At 31.2% G+C, this 15,264-nt stretch overlaps 2 protein-coding genes across 2 annotated transcripts in view; both read right to left on the reverse strand.

The window, feature by feature from the left end:
• LOC107457287 (ras-related protein ced-10) overlaps nt 1-15,264 on the reverse strand; it is a 149,467-nt gene that overhangs the window by 37,035 nt on the left and 97,168 nt on the right. The window lies entirely within an intron of this gene.
• LOC107440042 (ras-related protein ced-10-like) lies at nt 9,125-14,689 on the reverse strand. Its single transcript, XM_043056830.2, has 3 exons — nt 14,506-14,689; nt 12,129-12,274; nt 9,125-9,296 (listed from the first exon to the last, which is right to left on the reverse strand). The coding sequence occupies exons 1-3, from the start codon at nt 14,687-14,689 to the stop codon at nt 9,219-9,221; spliced, it is 408 nt and encodes a 135-aa protein (XP_042912764.1). The 3' UTR covers nt 9,125-9,218.

Raw genomic sequence — 15,264 nt, forward strand, 5'->3', positions numbered from 1 at the left:
TAAAGCTGGTGTGAAAATTCTTATGGGCCCCTATAGTTCTTACGCCCCCTATAGTTCTCTGCGATCGTGAATCGCAACGAACTATAGGCGGCGCAACGCAATTTGCCTGAAAAATAAATTTCTAAAAAATATCGTTTGCATATATGCATTTTATAATACTTAAAAATAAAGTGGTTTCTTTTCATATATGTATGTCCATATGTTCAAATGTTTTTTCTAAAATTTACAAATTAAGCCCCCCTTTTTTTAAATCATTGTTCTTTACATATATTTTTAGATCTTATAAAGAATTAAAGCTAGTGTGAAAATTCTTATGGGCCACTGAGTAATAGTATGAAACAAGAAATATAGTACGAGAAATAAGAATTAAACGCTGTTTTTCGAAGCTCAGTCGCCAAGGAAAATAAAATAGCCATAGTTTAAATACCTTACACTTAAAGCAATGTGATGATTTTAAACTGTATATAATCTTGCCGTGAAGAATTATTTGGACTTTAGAACAGACGAAAAACTTAAATATTTAAAAAGTTATTAAATTTTTTTTTTAAAAAAAATCTCTAATTTCACGACATTTTTCAACCTAGATGAAAATTATCAAAATCACTGTTTTATTCCCCGTTTTTGCGAATTATGTAAAACTAAGTATAAAAGCATTGGAGTAAGTATTTAAATATTATAAATTTTTTTTTTCATTTTCACAAAAGTGTGGATTTTCTCAATATTGACCTAACAGTCATGAGTAACAGTTGAAAATCACAGCAGTTATAAAAATAGCATATTATTCTCAAAAAAGCATCTATTACGACGGAGCCATCGAAGAACAGCATTAAATAATTGCTCTCGAAGAGAAAAATAAAAATGAAAGTTCAGCGATAGTTGTAGTGATCAAATTAAAAATGAATAGTTTATTTTCCTACTATAAATAGAAGCAAGAAAATCGTGATTCAAGAATATATATTTTTCATTTTATTCTACGTATTTTTCTAATGTACTTTTAAGAAACACATATTTTTGATGTTCTAAAGCATGGTTCGCCTTTCTTTGTCTCGCGTTATTTCATTTAATTTTATAAGTTTATTCATTTTTTTTCTATGTGTGTAATTTTAAATAGCCGCTTTTGTTAAGAAATGTCAAATCGCGGCAATTTTTGTCTCATTCAGTATCAAAGGAAGCTTGTATTCGAAGTTGTAGTGACTAAAGGTGAAAGAATCGTAAAATTTAATTAAACGCTTAATAAATTGGGAGTTATTCTCAATTTAAAAATGTAGATTTACAAACAATGCATAATTTGGCAACTTGACAAAAATTCTTCAGTATGGCGTAGATATTTTTTTTCTTTCGGTTTAGTAGTAGATTTCTAGTCTTTTATTATTTTTGTGTGCTAAAAAAATGTTTCCATTAATAAAATGAGGAGCTCATTTAGGTTTTTGGTACACGTGTTATATTTCTTTTTACTAGCTGAATATCCGCTCTTCGTACTGGGTATAAGAAAAAAAAAACAGAGAAAATAACCAATAAATCATTACTGAAGAACACTAAGAAATCGTGCGCAAAACTGGAAGACGTATGCCAGCACAATTATTAAAGCTAAAATAATCACAATATTTTTTTTAATTATTACATTTTCTCCTTCTCCGTCACTTTATGTTATTAAAAAATCGGTGTTGAACAACAGTCGTGTTTTCAAACGTCAATAGATCATCAACTACATACTCTTGTAATCTCGGAATCAAAGAAACACCTGGATTAAACATTGGGTTAAATTATCCTTCGTGGAGGTTCTTTTTTTAGAACTAGCCCACATTTGCGTTATACGGAATGGAAAACCACAAGAATATCTCACGGTTAGTTCAACGGCAAAGAGGTTCTAGCCCATTAACTGTCTATCACTGAGCATTTAGATATTTTACGTCAGCACTGCTGTCGGAGCGAGCCGAGAACAGAATCCCCTAACCATCATTGGGATTTGTACCTGGGTTAACCTCATTGAGAGGCGAGCGCTCTATCCTCTGATACTACATAGTATACATATACACTATAACAGAGCATTCATATCGATAAGAATATATACTACTTCAGAATGTGTATATTGGAATTTTAATAAAGCTCTATGTAACTCTTGAGCAAATAACGATGTTTATAGATATATACCAGGATAATTTTAAAACTGACCTAATTTGTATTATTTTTATTCTGATAAATATTTTCTTCACCCAAATAAAATTTATCAACCCTCACGATAATGTATTTAATAACTGAAATTATCGATAATGCTATACATTTATCGTTATCGATTATCATCAAGATATTATGGTATTATATAATTATTATTAAAGTAATACTGGTGACTTCAATCGAATTCAATATTCATCGTAGTTGGTAATAATCCTATAATCGATACTTATGGTACATACAAAATATCGAGCGAATAATATGCCATGGTGCGCACGAAATATCGTGAGGATGCTTTTTTAAAATATTAATACCAAGATTTCTAAAAAATTAATTGATATTTCTCAATACATTGATATATGGCTCAGCTGTATTAGTAGTTCAACTAGATATCTTCATTCTCTCTTTGTCTTTCTTTTGCACAAGGTTATTCCATGGTAGAATATACAAGATAAAGACTACAAGGTTATCCCAATGTTTTTTATTTCCAATGAGCTGCAAAATTGGTCTTGCGAATAATCAGACCTAGTGCGTTCTCCAGAGGTGGTATCCATCTCTTTCAGGACCACCACAATGGGTGAGATACCGTTGGGCATGTTAATTTAGACGTCTAGTTTCTGCCACACTAGATGGCAGCACCGAGACTCTATTTGGATGCTAAAGTGCACTAGGAATTTAATTTTGCCGGAAATGCCAAGAGGTTATTTCAATGTAGAGTTCTAAATCAATGATTTCTCTATCACATTTGTAGTTTTTTTTAAAATTACTAATGCCCCTGTCACAATTTATTAAGAATAATATTTTATAAATTTATAATAAAAATTATGAAATCAACTGAATAATTATTAAAACAAATCCTGCTTTCGAAATTCGTTTTAATCGAAAATACAGTCAAATCCCGCCATAAGGACCCGTCTGAGGACCCAGTATTGTGATTTCACATAATTTATTTAAAAACTAATAACGAATTTAATAAATAATTAATAAAAATTTAAAGAGAAAAACACTCACCTAGCTGAAAATGTGTTTTAATTTTGCATTTTATGAAATAAATTTGATTTTTTACTAAACACAATTTGATTTTAAGTAGACTTCATCAATATTCTTATCTACAATCTGCAAAGTATCCAAGACTTTCTGATCCACATTTTCTGCAGAAATATTCAGGATATTTGCTGCGTATTTTACTTCAGATATTGGATGATGCTGAAATGTCATTTTCTTCTAGAAGTCTTCTTTTCATTTACCAGAAATGAATACTTCATCATCTCATTAATTAGTAGTTTCCAATTATTTATTTATTTATTTTGTGAGCATAATCTATCAAACTTTTCTTTTAAAGCCGGGGTTCCCCCAAAAGAAATTCGATCGTTCAGGGTTCCATAGACCTAAAAAATCATGAATCGCTAATCTAACACTCACCATTAGTTTTTTTTAGGTGAATAACATGCTTAGAAGAGCATTTTCGGTGATTCATGCTGGTTCAACCAACATTAAAACCAACTACTAACACCAGAGCCAAATACACTTATATTTCAAGTAAAAACTAGAGCGAATTTTTGATCCCTCCTTTTTCAATGAAATTAATTTTTAAAATTTTTAGAACTTACGATGATTTATTTCTTTAAGCAGGTGTGATACGTAAAATAAAAAAGCATACGTGAAAAGAAAACACTGAAAACAGTAAAATATTATGTCAAGGGATAAGCTGTTATTTTATCTAAAATTAATACAAAATAATTGAAAAAGTATGAACAAAATGTTTAATAAAAATTCTGCGTCAAAGAGTTAATTTCATATGAGTGACATTAGACACAAAGAGTTTAAAAAGAGTGACATAAGACATTAGAGTAAACCTTTTCTTCAAACCTTGAACTCTTCTGCGGAACAGATAGCAATTTTAATTATAACTTAACCATTTCTTCGAAATCGACAAAACAAATTTCTCACAGTGTTCCCAACCTCGTAACAGAAAAAAAAATCAGCCAGTTTGGAGGTTGTCACTTTAGTAAATTTTTAAAAATATAATAAATTAAAAATAAGTTAAATGAAGTGATGAAAGATTTTCCAAAAAACGAGGTTTCATTAGTTGTGAAATAACCCATATAAAGAATACCTTAACATACAATGTGTTTTCAAAGTATTTAAAATGGAGTTTTTTTCAAGTTCTATTTTAAAGATTTTTCCTTCTTTTGTTCCTGTCTGTTTCTTTTCTGAATTCAGTGGAAGTTTCATTCACTTCCACTTTCGCCAATGAGCTATCAATTTTTCAGTCGCGCGAACTAGACCACATCCGCTTATTATTCACTAGTAAGTTTTAAATTGGAAACTGTTCTGTGAGAAAATGCATTCATAGATATATCTGATATCACTCATTGTCTAATTTAAGCATAATAGTCTTTATAATTGAGTGTGAAGAAGGAGATCCCTAGAATGGAAAGTTAAGTGATGTTGATTATACAGTTGATTTGATGTTTTATTTTTAGTCGAAAAATAATAAGTGAAATAAAAAGTCAACGTTTTATTTTATTTTATTTATTTTTTAATCGTCGTTGAACAGCCGACCCAATTTTCGGGTTTACGACTACTAATGTTCAACTCCGTAGCCTTGCAATTATAAATCCAATACAGAAGACAAGGGAACTCCTGGATCAAGTATTGGGAGAAATTTGCTTGTGTGCAATTACTTTTAAGTAATTACAGTAATAAAATTACATATTAGATATAAATAAAATACAAACATACCTGTAAACAGAGAAATCCAGGTGTTGTGAATTGTCACAGCACCAAAACAAAAACACAAGTTTCAAATTATACCAAAAACTGACACCTCCGTATTAGAAAAAGAAAATACATAAATAAAAAAACAAAAACAAAAAATGCACCACCCGAAGGAACACAGTGTTATAGACAATTGTGGATGTTCCGCAACTTTTCCCAACTTCCCAAACTTCCGCCTAGGTAATATTTCACTTGACGTTTGTTTCCGCTTTTAAAAAAATGAGATAAATAAAACGAGGAACTCGAAAGATCTCACGAAAATTTCCGGGAAAAGAGATTTTTCAGTCGCTATGTAAAAGTTAATGGATAAAAAGATTTCGTCATAAATACGTAATTGCTATCAAAGGTACCGATCTTAAACTGAAATAAGTTATTTGCAGATACAGTCTTTCCACATTTACTCATTGAGATAAGAATGCACCGAGTTAGAAATTTTTTTTTAAATTATTCAATTATTAAGAACCATATTTATGTTATCTTTAAAATTTTAATTTATAAAACATGGTACTGACAATCCTGTATTGATTGCCAAAAAAACAAAATTTCAAAACATACGAAATCCCAGTTTAGAGAATATCAACAACCCAATGAAAGATTTAACGAGATGCATATTGACTTAATTGGACCGTTACCCCCATCCAATGGAAACAGATACTGTTTGACTTGTACTGACCGTTTTACAAGCTGGATAGAAGTAGTTCCTATACCTGATATCAAAGCTGAACCAGTCGCCAGATGATTCTATGAAAATTGGACAGTTAGATTTGGAGTGCCATACAGATCGGTAAGATCGAGGATCACAGTTTGACTCTGAAACGTTTAAATCTCTTACCAACTTATGCGGAGTAAAAATCAACAGAACAACTGCATATCATCCTCAGTGCAATGGCAAAATTGAGCGTCAACATTGTACATTGAAAACTGCAATAAAATCACACAGCTCTATTAAATGGTCTGAAACTCTTCCTACTGTCTTACTTGGTCTCAGAGCTGCTCTACGCGATGACACCAACTATTTAATATCTCAGATGGTTTATGGTAAATGCATTAAACTTCCTGGTGAATTTTTTGAAAACTCAAAAGTGACAACATTAGCGGAAAATTTTATTAGCAATCTTCAACATCAAATGGAAACATTAAAACCTTTAGAGTCAAAATATTTCAAAAGGAACAAAGAGCTTGTGCACAAAGATTTAAGTTCATGTTCACATGTTTTCATGCGGATTGATAGAGTCAGGAAGCCATTAGAATCTCCTTATCAAGGACCCTATAAAGTGATGGATAAGACGGAAAAGTATTTTGTAATTAGTTATAAAGGAAAAAAAGTAAGCATTTCAATAGACAGACTTAAACCAGTGTATCTATTGAATTCTGAAAATGAGAATCCAGATTACGATGAAAACCTAAAAACTGCAAAACCTAACGAATGTTTAACATCGAATAAATTAAATGAAAATGCCGACAATCCCGAACAAAATGTTAAAATGTCTAGATTTTGCAGAAAAATGAAAAAGCCTGTTCGTTTTTTAGAGCAAAACTGTATTAATTAGATACATAAACATTTATTATATATATATATATATANTTATATGAAAAAGTTGACATACTTGCCTTGCATCGTAACTTAGTTACTGGTGAGGGAGTATCGTAGGAATGTCATAAGTCACATGTCTGTTCATCTTATTTTTAAAAGAGTTGCGAATGGCAACGAGAGAAAAAACAGATAAAAAATAATAATAAAAATGGTTGTTCTAAAAAATGTCTTCTGATTATTTATCCTGTATTCCTGTCGCGTACAGTATAAACTAAGTATTTTTTTTGTCTTGTTTAGCTTTCCATAACCGTTCAAAGGTTAAAGTTAATTACATTTACTATCATAAAAAGATTAAATTTTCTTATTCGTATTTTTATTGGTTAGTAAAATCATATAATAAGCAAAAAAGATTCAGATATAGTATTTACATGTCATCAGCATAAAATTAGTAAAAATTAAAGTCCTTTATTTAACTGTAAAAATTATTCCTTTATTTAATAGTAAAAATTAAAGTCCTTTATTTACCAACAATATTTCCTTTTTTTTTCAGCCCTTCTTATTAGTTTCTGTTACAATTATGAATTGGATTTTTACAAAATTAAAAGTTTTAAATAATAAAAAATGTTGATCCACTATTATATTTTCGAGTAATTGTATAATATTACCTTATTATAGAACATTTCATAATAAAAATATCCAGTTATCGTTCTACAAGTATTAAACGGTAAAAAAGTTATTTATATTTTCCAATAAGTTGTGCTTGTTTTTATACTAGATATTATGCAAAACTGTTTTCAGTCAATATATGTCATTAAAAGATTCAAAACAGAATAAAAATTTAATTTTTTAAAGCAACGAATTAAGTTTTCGCGCTACTGTTAAGTAAGTTCTTTGACAAAAAACATTCAAGCTTCAGCAGTTATCAAAAAGTGAATAAATATTTAAAAATAAATGTGTAAATGAAGTTTTAATGAATGACGTCAAATTCAGCAAAATTATCAGGCTTACATTTTATCTCAAAAGAATTAAAAACTAAATCTGTGGAATTAAAATTGTATTACAGTCAAAACTTTTGAAGGTATTTTATTTGGATAATGGATTCTTTTTTACGATTGATTACAAAGCAATAATGGAGATAGGTGAGCATGAGCAGAGATCATCTTAGAATAACATACATTTTCAATTTGTTTAAATTTAGTCGAAATTTTTGTTCAAAATTATAAAATGGTTTAAATTAAGGGATAAATAGTATAGCTGGTTAAGTAGCGAAGGAGCAATCATTCCACGAGCATAAATGATAATTTTTTTGCTTCATGGAAATAACAAATTCGATAATGTGGTAAATGTAAGAACAATGTTCTTGGAGTGTCAATTTGGTATACTATAGCCTACGTCACAGGTTGTGTTATTTCTACTAAATTTAACCCATGAACGGCATTTTCTGCGAGCCTAACTTCAAGCCACAAATAAACAAACGAAGTGTTTGATCGTTTAAATAGCTACTCGCCAGATTTTATTGTATTATAAAGAAAAGAAATTGATATTCGATTTTTGATTAATAATTGATTTATGTGGATAGTGGCATTTATGTGGATAGTGGCATAGAATTTAGCATTGCGTCATGGTAAATGTTATTCCTACTAAGTGGAAGTAGTTGTGTTTTTCTTATATTATACCCAATTGGAATAGTGAAAAGATACATTTCAAAGCTGTTTAATAAAATCTTTGGAGCAGCGCCATCTGTAACTTTAATAAGGCGCATGGGCTCAAGGAACCAGGAAGAAAAGTATGTAACCTCTTGTAATAATAAACTAGAAAAAAAGACTTATATAATTTTCTAAAGTTCCCAAAAGGTGTTCTGTGGAATTTTAGGGTTCTATAAGGGAGTGTCACAAAGGATCCGGCAATTAAATTAAAAAAAACAGTCATGGTTTTTAAAACCTGCGATGACATCTATTTCCAAATAACAATCCATTACTTGTTTAATATTTCCGTTATTTTTATGAAATATTTTTCTCGAAAAATATACTAAATAAATTATGAAAAAGATCAGCATTTATAAAAAATATTCCCAGTTGAATTTTTCACTTTAGAGGGAACAAAAAAAATCAACAATAAAGAAATGTTTTTTATAACCATTCTCACATTTAAGATAGTACTTTGATAGTTCAATCAACGTTCAATATTCCTTTTCGAACAAAAACAAAACATAATTCATTGTATTTCATTTATTTTCAGCTTATACATACCAAAATTAAGTTCAGAGCTAAGTTTGATACCTGTGGATTCAACTGTCTTACATAATACCTATTTTTAAAACTATTAATGACAAAAAGGTTTAAAAATGTACACTTGTATTATTCAAAAATAATTAGTAGTGCTTCTTTGGTTAGGTTTGCAATTGCTGACGAACTTTATTAAGTTGTGGTTCCGCCGAAAGAAGGATCCATCCATTAGAGTTGCGTAGTCAGAAAAAATTGAGAACCGCTGTTCCCAAATATTTGTACAAAAAATCGTATTTTTCACAAAGCGCTATCTGTGTTACAAATAACTCGATTACCTGATTCACGCATTCTATTTCTTTAATATCTCTACATTATTTAGTGGAAAAGAGAAAAGAAGTAGTCACATGAAAAATGATAAAATACAGATATACTTTATTAAACGGGAAGAAAAAAAATGAGAAAAGTATAAGGTATAAAATTACAGGATTAAAAAAAAGTAATGGAACTTAAAGCAATTTACAGTGATGGATTCTGATATGTGAATGTTTTCGAGACAAAACTGCTCTCACAGTTTCTTCGAATACCTGTCAACAAAAATAAAAAAGAGATGTAAAAATGCAATAGTAGTAATGCAATGGTACATAATGAAGAAGAAGTTTATACAGGGTGTCACAAAAGTCCCAGAATGGGTTAATACTTCGAGAAATGCACACCGGATCAGAAATAATGATGTTTAATATTTCACAAAAAGTTATCCAATGACATTTGATCTCGCTACCCCAGATTCAGAAGGTGAACCATCTATCCTTTATTCTCATATTTTCCATCTGGCATGCATTTCTCGAGATATGTCAGAATAGAATAAATAAAAATGTATAAAAAAAAAAGTAATAATAATGTGGTCGATGCAAGCCGGATGCGGAATTTGTATCGACCAGCCATCACAGGGATTCGAGCCCGGTTCACCTCATTGGGAAGCGAACGCACTATCTCCTAAGCCATCGCGGTTCATCCAGTCTAAACTTTTATATCATAACATATATTAATATTTTATATGTAACATTCAATTCAATATCATAATATTTCATATGTAACATTCAATTATCATTTCTTAAGGTCATAGAGTTGTTTAAAGTTATTCTCTGTTGTCTTAACGTTTCTAATTTTAGAATGAAAACGTTCCGCAATGAAAATTTCTTTTCTGCGGCATTGACTTTATTTTTTATGACGATACGACTTTCATAATGATTGGAAACTAAAATTTTTCTGAAGAGAAATATTACGACTATTGTGCACCAGTTTAAGCGTCTCCATTTTTAAAATAAGTCTTAACATTCCTGCACTATTTGTGAGACACATTACACTATATCTGAGCATGTGCAGCATCGCTGAGAAACGGAAAAACACGTTAGCGTTAATGTAACGTATACGCAACGCAAGAGTTGTTTGTTATCCAAAGTTAAGGGGCCTAAAATTAAAATTGTTCTATAATTATATACAAAAATTATGGAATGATACTACTTTAATACGAAGCATTTTATTGATTTATAAGATATGTATCGTTTTATACTTATTATACCGTTAACTGTTTTATAATTATAAAGCGGTAAATAAGATAGATTAACTTTTTTATAAGTTATTATTGTTTTATAACAAATTTTATGCAAAAGTTGCATTTAGTTAACGCAAGCAATTAAAAAGTTTAAGATAATTTTTTAAAAAAAACTTTTTTTTAAACTTAATTTTTTGCACTACTGCTAAATAATTTCGCTAGCAGCAAAAAAAAAAAAAAAAAAAAAATGAACAACTTCTGATACCAGCCAAAAATTAAACAAGTATTTAAAAATAAGTTTGTGGATGATGATGCAATGGTAGCGAAGAGAAATTTCAAATTTAAATTTTATTCCAATAGAACCAAAAACTAAATCTGCCTAGAAAAAATTTAAGATCATTTAAATTAATTATTTCAAATTTTCATATAACACTTTATTAATCGCTTTATTAACACTTTATTAATTCACTACATGAAAGTTTCAAATCTCTAAAACTCAGAGGTGAATAGAGATCAGTTGAAATTTAGGCTTTTATTTTTAACAGACAGACTTAGGGTGCTGTAATTACTGTCTTTTTATCGTTCAAATACAAAATTTCTCTCTTTATACACTCTATTGCATTTTCCTTGTACTGATTTTGGTAGAAACGAAGAAACTTATTGAAAAAAAACCAACTTTTTTTTATATTTCCAATGAGCTGCACAATCGGTCTTGCCGATGAGCAGACCTAGTGCGTTCTCCAGAGGAGGTATCCACTCTTTCAGGACCACCACAATGGGTGAGATACCGTTGGTCATGTTAATTTGGACGTCTAGTTTCTGCAACACTAGACGGCAGCACCGAGACTCTATTTGGATGTAAAAGTGCACAAGGAATTTAATTTTGCCGGAAATGCGAAGAGCCAATAAGGCACTCCAGGGATCTTTTACATACCGCATAATCATACGATTTGGCCACTAAGGATTTTCTGCATTCCGAAAATCCGGTGTCTGGGCCGGGGATCGAACCCGCAGATTTAGACTCAGAAGGCCGACGACAAACCAACTGTGCCAACCAGCCACAAAAAATAAATAAATAAATAAATAAACTTCACATAGGAATTTTAATTTAAACTTTTATTAAATGTCTAGTCTATGGACTATTCACTACTGGTTGCTTTCTTATGAGCTAACTCAGTATTTATCAGTTGCCTTAAAATTGTGAGTTATTGGGTGCGAAGTATAGAAACAATATTATAAAACAACGTGACAATGCCTTGAGCAGCAAACGTTATACTAATGAAGCCCTTGAGTAAATATCATCACCGGTTGCAATACATTTGAAACAATCAGTGTTACCATATACCAGGCGTTTTATCAACACCTCTTAGAAGAAAGAGACTCAATTTAGTAATCCGACGTGACGGACACAAACTGCGCAGTGGGGATTTAAGAAATATGTCACTACGTTCGGGCTACTAAACTGAGCATTCGGGGAAGATACCACTGCGTAAGAACTCTTAAATTATCAGATTTCTCGCTTATTGTTAAACGTGCAGAGGCCTTCTCTTTTCTTGCTTGATAGACACTCTTTGTGCAAATGAACTGTGCAATAAGTTTTGAAAATTAAAAGCATTTTCGTTAAATTACGAACACTAAAACTTAGAGGTGCGTAACTTTAAACTTATCCCCTATCACTTAACATGTTATTCCACAACGCTCTTTAAACGTAAACTTGTTCTCAGATTTCACACATTTGCATAATTTATCTCAAAACTCAATAGTATGATACAGGTAGACTTATGTTAGTGTTTCTCGACAAAAATGACCCTTATCACACAACAATAATAAACAATAGTATACCAGATAAAAAAAAAGCACTTACTTCTTTTACTCCATTAGTTTCCTTCGCTGAACATTCTACATATTTGGCAGCCTTAATTTTTGAAGCCAGTTTTTTCCCTTGCGTTCTACTAATAAATTTATCTTTAGACTGTTCTTCTGCATTTTCTCTTATATCTGTTTTAGTACCTGTGCGAAAGTTAGTGAAAAAAATGATTTCAAAACATTATTTATTCGATTAACAAAATAAACTCATTACATGAAATTTCCAACTAAAGAAAAAAAATCAAGGTTTGGCAAGGCTATCAAAGATTTTCTATTTGGCTACTAACTTATTGTTTTTGACAAAGGCAACCACATTTATTGTGATGCTGCCACATTTGTGTCAGTGCACTAGACGAGCTCAGATGTGCAAGTTTTAAAGTAAAATTGAATGTATAAACTAATAAGCTCGAAACACTAAAAACCATACTTACTTTTATTGAAAATGAATTTTAGTTCTGTATACGACTGGAGTCATACCTCCGAAAGAGCGGGAACCATTTAGCTATTTGACTAGTTAAGAAAGAAAAAAAAAATGCCGAAAATTCCGAATTGTGCCGAAGATGATGAACGATTTTAAAATTAAATAAAGATAGATGTCTATGGTCTGCTTCGTATTTCGTAGATATTTATTCTCACTATGTTTCAAAATAACTTGCTAAGTAAGTCAACAGAAGGCTCTTCTGTTGATGAATCATTTTAAAGCAATTAAATCGGAAAAACTATTAAATATCTCTTGCTGCATATCAGACTATCTGCTGCACCGAGTTCTGTTAATTTTGTCCCCGGACTGCGATATACTGTTGTTGCAAGTAATTCTTATTTTAGAAACATATGTTTTCTAGCTTTCGCAGTTAGCGGCACCGTTTGTTAAACTTTTTTAATAATTTTGACACTTGAAGAGAAGAAATTTTTCGGTCTCCTAAGCAGAACACTACTGTCAATCGTACATTTCGATTCCCCTTTCGTATTCGTTTTTCACTTTCTGAATCGTCTCTCATTTTTTGGACACCGGGTAAAATAAATAGATTTAAACTGCTTTTCATAGATAAGTCAAATTAGTCCATTTAAGCCGGGACAGTCGTTGATATTACCATGCGACAAAAAAACCCCAATACTTGCCTTTCACGCCTTGCCAGTTAACATCTAAAATGCCTTACTTTTTCTCAGGGTTTAAAATCCAACCCCTTTACTCGAAATGTCACCAACATCAGGCTTTAGCTGAAGATATTTTAAGCTGCTTAGGAGTTCTTCGAGAAGAAATTTACACTTCTCCTCTCCTTGTTTTCGACTTTTTATTCATCAACGGATAAAAAGTCGAAAACAAGGAGGTTAGCTGAAGATATTTTAAGCTGCTTAGGAGTTCTTCTAGAAGAAATTTACACTCCTCCTCTCCTTGTTTTCGACTTTTTATTCGTCAACGGATTTATGGATCTAGTCTGACGCCGTCAGACCTTTGGATATGAGTAACAACAACAGTCCATCAATTCCTTCAGGACTGTGATCTTTTCATCGTGATCGGGCGATGACATCACGTATGATGCTCATCACACGTGATGTTATCGCCCGATTCTCCCTTCACGACCATGGTATCATACAAAAAACGATCTTTTCTGACTTCTAACGACCCAAGATCACACGGACGTGATCGCAATACGGTACTCTTGTATTGCATTTTGTACGTATACGTACTTTTTAGTACATGCAGTCCGTGGACAAATTATTAGACCCACTTTAAGGTCCTGGCGTTTTTTTCTTGGGGGGGGGGGACTCAATTCGTCCCACAACTAAATTTTTTTCTGTATGCGTCGTACGCTAGTATCAGAAACCTTCAATCTTCGTGATATTTCACGGCTTGAAAATATCTCAGCATTCACGAGAGCCTTTACTTACAGCTTCTTTACACGGTGAAGGATTGCCTTTTTTTTTTTTACCTATTAGGAAAGTTTCCAATCGATTATTTAAACACTGCACGCAAAATAAACTAATAACTGCGTAGTATAAAACTGTGAAACAAATAAACACAGGGCATTATGCCACAGAAACACGTCCGCAACTGAAGCATGTGAAAACGCGACTGAAACCGGTTTGCATTTGTTTACTTTCGTGTATCAGTTGGTTAACATTGTAATGCAATACGATAAAAGTAAATACAAATAGGAAGTATATTCCTGAATGAAATCCCATTACACGTACATTTAAATATATAAGTATTGTTTATAAACTTGTGCAAAACGTGTAATTATTGAAAAACTACAGAGAGTCTAATAATTTGGCTAGGAACTGTATACTTTCGGAGTGGGCGGTAATGTACTGTAGAAGCGTACCGTACTCCCTTAATAATGTATTGTTTTACAGAGAAGTTAATGTGCACTTACCTACTAAGATGAAAGGGGTGGTAGGGTAGTGATGCCTTATTTCTGGATACCATTTTGCTGTGATATTTTCATAAGATCTGTTGTTATCCACACTAAAACACAGCAGGAAACCATCTGTCTGAAAAACAAACGGTCCATTATTTTTTATTATTAAACAATTATAAAATGATTTATTTATACTCATGGAATTTTTTTTTACCAACTATATACTTCTCACCAAGTCTTTAAAATTGATCAGCAGTTTGTTTAGTAACAACATGTGAAAGAAATTCACACAACAGGAAGTAGAAAAATGCAAAATTATAACCACAATTTTACTAATTTTATTAATACTAAATATTTATCGGGAATACTAAATACTTTTCGGCTTCTCTCATTACTGATTCAAAATTTCGAACGAATTTCCAAAGATTGGACTGAAAATTGGCTGTACTTCCAGCTTCAAGCAGAAAATTTTGTCATAAACGTAAAATTATTGTGAAATTTGCGGAGCTAAGTTTCAAATATTGATTATACGTATGTAACATTTGGTTGAAATAAATAGAATATGGCCACCATTTTGTGGAAATGCATACATAAAAGTTTGCGGCAGTGGAGTCGTTTTTGTTCTGCGCATTTTAAAGTTCTAATGGTTCCAGAAAAGTAAACTTTTATTACATATTCCAGTTCATTTTGGATATAGTAAATTCTACAACGCATGAAAGAAAACGACTGGCTTTATGATAGGAAGAAAACTTATCTGTGTCGTGGAGATATTAA

The sequence above is a fragment of the Parasteatoda tepidariorum genome, chromosome 2, assembly GCF_043381705.1.
Source record: "Parasteatoda tepidariorum isolate YZ-2023 chromosome 2, CAS_Ptep_4.0, whole genome shotgun sequence".
Classification (NCBI taxonomy): domain Eukaryota; kingdom Metazoa; phylum Arthropoda; class Arachnida; order Araneae; family Theridiidae; genus Parasteatoda; species Parasteatoda tepidariorum.

What these genes read in the sequence shown, in the direction of transcription:
- LOC107440042 (XM_043056830.2), bottom strand. Translation starts at nt 14,689, where the DNA reads ATGAGTATAAATAAATCATTTTATAATTGTTTAATAATAAAAAATAAT. An exon ending in CACCCCTTTCATCTTAGTAG is followed by an intron (nt 12,275 to 14,505) that starts GTAAGTGCACAT and finishes ACTTTCGCACAG; the next exon opens with GTACTAAAACAGATATAAGA. An exon ending in AAACTAATGGAGTAAAAGAA is followed by an intron (nt 9,297 to 12,128) that starts GTAAGTGCTTTT and finishes TTTTGTTGACAG; the next exon opens with GTATTCGAAGAAACTGTGAG.